The 9,185-nt window shown below is 51.4% G+C and overlaps 1 protein-coding gene across 1 annotated transcript; it reads right to left on the bottom strand.

The window, feature by feature from the left end:
* Positions 1-900: 900 nt before the first annotated feature.
* On the bottom strand, positions 901-3,480 carry LOC109764864 (BTB/POZ and MATH domain-containing protein 2-like). Its single transcript, XM_073507428.1, has 4 exons — positions 3,137-3,480; positions 2,618-3,016; positions 2,311-2,332; positions 901-1,014 (listed from the first exon to the last, which is right to left on the bottom strand). The coding sequence occupies exons 1-4, from the start codon at positions 3,478-3,480 to the stop codon at positions 901-903; spliced, it is 879 nt and encodes a 292-aa protein (XP_073363529.1).
* Between the last annotated feature and the right edge of the window lie 5,705 nt (positions 3,481-9,185).

Raw genomic sequence — 9,185 nt, 5'->3', positions numbered from 1 at the left:
CGTTGTGCTAACGCTTCCGCTTTCGGTCTACGAGGGTACGTGGACACACTCTCCCCTCTCGTTGCTATGCATCACCATGATCTTGCGTGTGCGTAGGAAATTTTTTGAAATTACTAGGTTCCCCAACAGTTGCGACGAAACATCATCAAGCCGCCGGTGTTTCAAAGGAGCATCGCCAGACCGCGGAGGTGCTTCAGCGTCACTGTGACCGAGAATTGATACTCCGGCGACAAGCGCTGCTACAGGGGATGCTGCTCCGACGAGTGAGGAGGAAGACGAGCACTGCCAGCCAGGGGAGGAAGACACAGCACGCTGCGTCGCTGCAAGCATGTGATCAAACGGCCACACGCACTACATCAGACGGCTAGTCAGTGGTTGATCTTTTTGTAAGATCAACCGGCTGATTTGTAGCGGCGCCCTATTTCTACTCCTTTTTTGGTGCTGTTAACAAGACCGAAATGTGCATCGACCGCCTCATCTGTTGGATCTTCTTTTGATCGACCGGCCCGCAGCAACCCTATCCATAGTTTAGCTTTTGCAACTGGGGTCTTGTTGCAATCCTACCGAGCGCAACAGGGGGGTCTATTGTAGACGCAACGTTGCTCCCCTCTCTCCACCTGACTCCTAAGTAAACGTGTTAGTCCACGCGAATTTTCCCCAAGCGATGATGTCCATCGCCTTCCTCCTCGGCGGTTTTACTTCTATTCCAAATCCTTACTCCCTCTCGCCCATCCAACTCCACTTGAAGCTGCAAGAGTTGCCGCCCGCCACATTTACGATAAGGCCATCACCGCCTTAGCATAGTGTAGCCTTGGAGCACACGTTGAGGTGTTGCAAGCGCTACAACCCACCGCAACTACTACGAGCATGACACCACCCGTCGCCGCTACTGCAGGCGGATCACCTGCTGCTTACGCAGCCGAGGCGGCGGAGAGCAGCATCGTTGCCTGAGAAGACGAGCATGGCGCCGGGATCTCCGGGAAGTAGTTGATCTGAGTCGACGACGCTTATGATCTACAGGGAAGGCATGAAAGTTAGGGAAAGGTCTTATTGCAATTGTAAGATGGGCCTTGTTGCAATGGTGACAATCAAGGCTGAGAGCTAGAGGTCCTTTTTTGCAACAGGATCCATGTTGCAATGGTGGCGTTGACGACCGCGAGTCGGAGATGCTTCTCCAACAAGGGTCATGTTGCAATGGGGGGGGGGGGGCAAAGAGAAGAGGGGTCGTAGAGTGAGTATCATAGATCGGACGGCTCACGAGTCATGACCCGGCCGATCCTTTCAAGACCAGCCAGACGATGCGTAGCACGACCAATAACAAAATGCGGGGAAATATAGTTCATATAGATGTTCTTCACATAATTCACTCTGTTTTCACCCATTGCGGACTACATTTTATCTATGAAAGATATTTTGCAAATCCTTCTATCGTTGAAGCTGCAAATAAAATCTGTGATACAGGGAGACACAATAACTTGCCTTTCTTCGAAAGTAAAGTAGCTTCTATTTGAAGTAGATCTTTAATTTTTTTTCTGTCAAACTTCATTGCAACTACTAGAAAAGACAAATTGGCTATAGAAGGTATGTGCATTCTGACAAACTGGCCTTGCAAATAGTAAAGGCAAATTGACTATAACTGGTATAATGCACATGAGCATAATATTGACCTAAACGAGTTAACGACTTCTCGCTCAAGGAAGAAACCTGGCTACCGTTTGTTTTCGGGCAAAAAGGTGGAATGAAAAATGTTCACGGAAATCTAAAAATATTCGTGAATTAAAAATGTTCCCGAATATGGAAAAAAATCACATATTTTAAAAATGTTCATGAATTTGAAAAAACACAAATTTTCAAAATGTACATGAATTAAAAAATTGTTTGTGGAATAAAATGTTCACATATACCGCCCATGACCATATGAAAACAATTCTAAAAATTTAACTTGTGACTACATGCATGATTTGACCCCCCCCCCCCCCCTCTCCGACAAAAGATGGCATGGTTTGTATGAATATATTAATGTAAAATTGACTTGAGGATGTCACACAATGTAGACCGGACAAATATCAAAAACTGAGATTATGTGAAAGCACGTGGAGAGAAATGTAATAGTTTAGGCTAGTTATTTAGATATAAAAGATTCAGGAAAGGGTGTAGTAATTTGATTATTATTTTATTTCAGCACCTAAAGGATCTAAGAAGAAGTGCAAATTTCATAAGAAAGGCAACATGTTGATTTTCAAGGGTATTTCGATCAAATTCCAAGGTTTTAATAATTCCTAAAGCATCAAATAGTTTTGGCTTACAAACATTGTCCGGCGCGATAAATGCACTGGCACAAAAAATGCCGTTTATGTTTATGCAGAAAGAAACTCAGCATCAATATTTTGTACGTGTCCTTTTGAATTTCCTGCTTTGATCAAGTTCCTCGTCTTCGTCACGGCCAGCTTTTGTCCCCAAGACTCCTCCCTCCGATGCTAGCGGCCGGCAACACGTCGAGATGATGAAGCGCTCCTTGAACTTCAGGACGGTGCCCAACACTTTCTTTGGCGACTTAAACTCTAAGCGCACCCCATCCTTAGGTCGGATACAACTGTGTTGATTCGTCGGCACGTACGTGGTCACGAGGGCTTCCTCGTCGATCCTTCTGCACAGCTCCTCTTCACACATGAGTTTCAACTTTTCCAGCCCGTACTTGCCTGCGGCTACGAGCAAATGCTCCATCACCATGCCATCATACCCTCCTTCGTCGTGGCACGCCGGTAGTGAGCCCGTGTAGATGTAGTGAAGGAGAATCTGGAAGATGGCTGGCTCCACGTCGACGACCTTGACGACGCGCCGCGTGCCCTTCTCCGGCATGGGGCCAAAGAGCTTAGCGAAGACCGGCGACCGCGCGGCCAGGAGGGCCCGGTGCGCGCGGAACTTCCGGCCTCCCACGCGGAACGTGACGTCGCTACATCGCCCGTCCCTGAGCATGCGCTCGAGGTGGCCGGGCAGCTCGGACGGAGACACGTCCCTGACGGTGAGCACGCACCGTATCGTGAAGCGGCCGTCTCCGAGCCGCGATAGCGATTCCAGCTTGGACTTCCCGACGAACCTGCGGTAGCCCCGGCCTGGCCCCGGAGTAAAGACGCACTCCGGCGTGTCGCGGCAGACCAGCGGTGGCTGGCCGTCATTCCCCAGCACGCTCACCGTGCACTTGGCTCTCACATCCGTGGCTTGGCCGAGATAACGTAGGTACAAGGAGGTGTAGCCGTCCTCGTCGTCTGGGTAGAAGGCGATCTGCCAATTGTAGCCGCCGACGCTGAAGCCGGGCGAAGTAACGCAGGCGTGGAAGCCCGCGTCCTTGAGCTGCAGGTAGTTGGTCACCTGGAAACTGTAGGTGGTGGGGACGTGCTCCGTGATGATGCGCCTCGATCTGGACGACGAGATCTTGGTGATCTGCAGCGGCAGCGGCAGGGAGGGGATGTGCCTAGGCATTGTAGATCCCACCGCCGCGAGCACTTCCATCCAGCAACAAGGACGACGAAGAAAAGCTCGGATCGATCCGGCCGTGCGTACAAAGCTGGCTCGAAACTTGCAACACGTAGGCGCACACACCAGATCACGGGGTTAATATTCTCCTTTATTTAAGGCCACTAATAGGCGCCGGCGCGCCGGCCCAATTTTGGGCCGGTCAGCCCGCAGCCGTACGATTTCTTTTGATTCTAACAGTTCGATGCACTCTGTCTTTGTCAAAACACACGCGTACGAAAAGATTTCCTTCATCGCGTCGCTCTCTTCCGTCTGGCCGGCCGCACATGCTATCTGGTCGCTACCCTCGCGGCCGTCCTCGTCGCCCTCGTTGGCCTTCAACCTCGCCGGCCGTCCTCATCGCCGGTTGTAGCATCAAATGGCGCTCCGGCGTCGCTCGCAGCCAATAGTGGTTGTAGCAAAAAGCTATGTCGATTCCAGCAAAACAAAACATGGTGGAAGCAAAAAATGGGTCATCTATTCTGGCAAAAAACACAACACGGTGGAAGCAACTAAGATGAGACACCGGTTCCAGCAAAAACCCAATACGGTGGAAGCAAAATGAGACGCCGGATCCAACAAAATAAAGACGGTGGTAGCAAAACTTGGTCTGGTTCCAGCAAAATCTGAAGACGGTAATAGCAAAAATTAGGGATGATTGCAACAAAAATACAAACTGGTTCCAGCTGTGCTGGTTGCAATTGCAGCATCGCCATCGGCCGTGGTCACCACCCCGGGTCGTGGTCACCACCACCATGGGATGGCTCCCGCTGGTAGCAGCTTCGCCATGGATGGTTACAGCTAGTCGTACAGAGGTCGCAACCATCCCATGGCGTCGCCGTGGCTCAGGTGCAAAACGGATGCAGCTCCGTGCACCACCGGGTTGCAGCACATCGCGGCACACCGTCGTCGTCGTAGCAAAAACGGTTGGCTGGCTGCAGCTTTTGTGTTGCCGGTTGCAGCTCATCGCGGCAGCACTGTCGGCGCCGTAGCAAAACAGTTTGCCGGTTGCAGCTTTTTATTTTGCCGGTTCCAGCTGCTGGCGCAACCAATAGCAGCACCGGAGCTCGCCGGTTCCAGCGGACGATGGGTAGACTGCAGCGGTGGTCCTAAGGGGCAGCGACGGCGTGGGCTCGCAGCGTCACTGGTGTGCCCGACCTTGCCTTGGGCACTGATGGAAGAAGGGAGGCCAGAGGTAGAAGAAGAAATTGGGGACGAAGAGATACACAGGGTAAAGCCAGATGTGGACGAGAGAGGATAAGAGACGTGTGGATGTGGTTCTTCTGGAGAAAAGGAGAAGCGGTGCGCTTGGGGGCCCACAACTACATTGCGTGTGGCGTGTGACCGGCTGATGTTTCGGCCGGTGCGCCGTCTCCGAACGTTTTCCTTTATTTAAAGACCGATACGACTCGATCGGATCCTAACTTCACTGAAGTAGACTCCAACACGTACAGTACTACTAGTACCCTAACCTGGAATTTGGAATATCTCTTTTTTTTTTGAAAGCTGGAATTTGGAATATCTAACACCACCACGGCCCGGCGATTAACTTTGTACAATAGTTTTGCCTGAGGGTTCCTTATTACAAGCACACACGCGCAACAGCTGAGCTGATGCAAAACGGTAGAAAAAGGAAAACAAAGGACAATAGAGTTATAACCCCCAGCGGTCTGCCAGAGACTGTTACAGGTGCATGGGGACCGGAGTACAGCGAGCGCCCGCTTTATCTCACATCGCGATCATGTCTTCACCCTTTCTGAACTTGAATGGTGGTGCCAATGCAGCTTGGGGTGACCAGCAGATCGCGAGGGTGGACACCGGGCTGGTCATGGCGACTTTGTCATTGGTGTCTCGCTTCTTGGCAGGAGAGTGGAAGCATCCTTTTTCTTCTGAGATCCTGAGGTTACTCCAACCGGCATCAACTTCAAATTTTGTGGCCTTCATCTTCAGCCACTCAAGATCCTCAAGGGTTGTTGGAGAAGTTTTGTCAGAGCGCTCAACAACGCCTCCATCTTGGACTTGCCAGCCTCTGGGGTCAGCATCACCCAGAATTTGAGCATTCTGAGGATCAAACTCCACACCTGAATAATAGAGGTCCAGATGGTGTGGTTAAAAATCATAGAGTTCCTATATTTCCACAAACACCATAGGACAGAGAGCTAACAATGTTCAAAGCTAAGTTCTTTTTGTTAGAAACCCAAAGTCGAGCAACAGACTCGAAATTTGTGCCTATCTCGATTTCAAAGTGATGGCTGACAAAGGACCATACACTCCTGGCAACTATGCAATCAAACCATAAATGATGATTTGTCTCATTTTCAGCACAGAACACACAATCTAGGGGTTTGATTATGTGCCTTTTCCCACCTTGCTCTTCGCCGGGGATCCCCACTTTTGCCCTCCATCCTCGCCCAATCGACGAACGCAGCTGGAGAGGCAGTCGGATGAGGCATCCCCCTCTTCACTTCCCTGGTGCCCTCGAAGTAGATCCGTCGTGCCAGGTTGAGGAGCTCCTGATCTGCTCTGTAGCTGTACATCTCGGATCTCCTCGCTTGCCATTCCCTCGTCACTGGACCTGATTCCGCCTCCGCCTCCCGATCAGCACACAAAGGACCACGAGGTTGCGTCGTCACGGATCCGCACGGCCCACTCCGTTCCTCGCCCTTGTCGCCCGCAGCGTCGCCGGTGACACGGACCCAATTGGGGGGGGGGGGGGGGGGTTGTGTGTGTTCCAACAAGTCTCCCTTAGAGCATCTCCAGCCGTTGTGCCCCCAGGAGGCGTTTTTTCGGCTTCCTGAGAGGCCCCGGCGAAATTTTTGGTACGGGGACGTGCATTTTTCAAGTCATCCCCCTGATAAGTAGTCATTTTTCTTTTTTTTTCTCCGGTCATTGCAACAAACGCCTTCTGTGCATACCCAACACGCCGGACTCGAGCTCACCGGCGACGACCCCAGGCCACCCCGTCCTTCGGGACCAGCCCGGCCGCCCCACGCACCGCCTGGCCGTCGCTCTCGTGGCCGGGGCGCCCGTGGCCTCCGCGCTCGGGGACGGGGCCGCAAGCTTCGCCGCCCGCGCCCGCCCACAGCGTCGCCGGAGGAGACGAGGAGGAGGTCGAGGGCGTCCGCCGCCTCCCCGCACGGAGGAGAGAAGGAGAAGCACGCACCCTGCTGCCTGCCCCGCTGCCCGCCACTACCAGAATAACCTTATATGCCTACGGCCTTAACTATGTCGACGGCTGCCGTAGGCATAGATGGAGCTATGCCGACGGCCTGGCGAACACCGTCGGCATAGAAAAGCCGTCGGCATAGCTCCATCTATGCCTACGGCAGCCGTAGGCATAGTAAGGCCGTCGGCATACATCGATCTATGCCTACGGCAGCCGTAGGCATAGATAGGCCGTCGGCATAGAGGTGGCCCTAGTCGCCCGAGGACAGACGGCGGGTTGACGCCGTCAAATCTATGCCGACGGCCCTAACGGCGGTCGTCGGCATAAATATCATCTTTTTTTACTAGGAGCTGCCACGTGGCGGCAGAGCTATGCCGACGGCAAAGCCGTAGGCATAGTTTTCCATCTATGCCTACGGCAAGACCGTAGGCATAGCCCTGCCACGTGGCGCCTCCTGGTAGCCCCGACAACTATGCCTACGGTATGGCCGTAGGCATAGATATCATCTGTTTTTTATTTTAAATTATTATTATTTTTTTAAAGTTAAAATTTGAATAATTTAAATCTAACTTTTCTAAAAAGTTAAACATACACAAATTATACGTCGACTCGGGGTAGAATTTTCCATAGATTATGAATATCTAGTTTGTTTTTGTTTTTGAGTATGTTAGAAATGTGACCTCGTGTACTTTTGCATATAGGTCCTTGTACTTTGTTAAAAGCATAAGTAATTGATGCTTTGATCAATTTTGACAAATTTTATATGTTTTTTTATCAGAATGGGCTGACCTATAACAACCAGGTGAAAACGTCCGTTGGTCAAATCCCGTCCGGCGAAAGTCAAAGGCGTAGATCTCCGAGTCAACTGGTCCAGGGTTACGCCGGTCGGGGCCTTTCGGGGGTAGCAATGCCACCAGAGCATTGCTCCGGGTCCTCATACACGTCTCAAGGTGTGGTGGCATGTATGAAGAGGCAATACGCGGCTCCGGTGTGAGGCCCCCCTAACGGATGGCAATGAAATCGAAGTAATCCCTCTGCGGTTTTGGCGTTGCATGAAATATTTCTAAACACTCGGAGTGTGATCAATTCATGAAATTTTTACACAGTGTAGACACATGTGATATAATAGGTGTGGCAATTTCTTATATTTTTTAAAGATGCAAGAGTATGTGAAAAAAAATCCCCCACTACGGATTGTTCTTCGCGTGTCTATGAGTGTGGTCAGGGGCTAGCTATGCCACAAATCTTGCGTTGGATCCTCTTACATGTCTAGAAGTGTGGTGTCGGGTGCAAACACCCGTCATGCAGCTCTGGAGTGTGACCCCCTTCACGGAAGGCGCTACCGTCGGCACTTGGAGGGGGGAAACGGCCGCGCCGGGTCGACACGAGGGGGATCCGATGGTGGGTTGGGCCCAGACCTTGTTCTGAAATGTTCCTATGGGCTGATCTATCACAACCAGGTGGAAAAGTTCGTTTATCAAAGGGCGTCCAGTGAAAGTCAAAGGCCTAGATCTCTGGGTCAACGGGGCTAGGGTAAGGCCGGTTGGGGGCCTTCGGGGGTAGCAATGCCACCAAAACTTGCATTGTGTCTTAATATATGTATACAAGCGTGATGGAGGGTTGAAATAGCCAACGGATTAACGGGCAGCACACTTCCTTCACAAAACCGGACACGTTCTCTCTCGATAACTAGATACTACCTTGGAGATGGTGTAGTTTACAAGCGGTCTCTGGTCAGGCTTCTGTGAAACATGCTCAAACTTTTACCACACCCTACAAGGGCCATATGACTACACCATGCCAGGTCCCGAGGATTTCCGGCATCATATGATTTCCCGTGGATTTTAACGGCTAGATCCGGCATGCTGCCGAGGTACATTCACCCTACGGTGGTGGGACCTGCCCCTCCTTTTGTTGCACTAGGCCTACACATACTGCAAAGACATCATATATGATTTGACAAACCACTTCTGGACATCATTTCAGGTGGCCGCCGTGCAGATATGCAATTCCCGCATTGAAACCCTACGGATGCAGTAAATGTCTCAAATATTGCAGACGAGCCCGAAAATTGCCATGTACTGACACGTGTCATGCAATTGCCCCCTTTGAGAGCACGAGCAGTTTCGAGGTCAACGGAGCAAGGGGCAACACACTTCCTTCATAAACTGGACGTGTTCTCTCTCGATAGCCAGATACTACCTCGGAGATGGTGCAGTTTACAAGCGACCTCCGGTCAGACTTCTACGAAACACGCTAAAACTTTCATCACAACCTACAAGGTCCATATGACGACACCATGCCAGGTCCCGAGGATTTCCGGCATCGTATGACTTTTGGTCGATTTTAACAGCTAGATCCGGAAGCCGCCGAGGTACATTCGCCCCCCGGTGGTGGGCCTGTCCCTCCTTTGGTGTCGTCGTTCGATGGTGGGGACGTCGCACGTGTCATCGTCGACGGTGACGGGGAAAGCCGAAGAGATGTTCCGTGCGACTGTGCGTAGGTC

The sequence above is a fragment of the Aegilops tauschii genome, chromosome 2 (genome assembly GCF_002575655.3).
Source record: "Aegilops tauschii subsp. strangulata cultivar AL8/78 chromosome 2, Aet v6.0, whole genome shotgun sequence".
NCBI classification, from domain to species: Eukaryota; Viridiplantae; Streptophyta; class Magnoliopsida; order Poales; family Poaceae; genus Aegilops; species Aegilops tauschii.
This window is presented reverse-complemented; position numbering and strand designations above follow the sequence as displayed.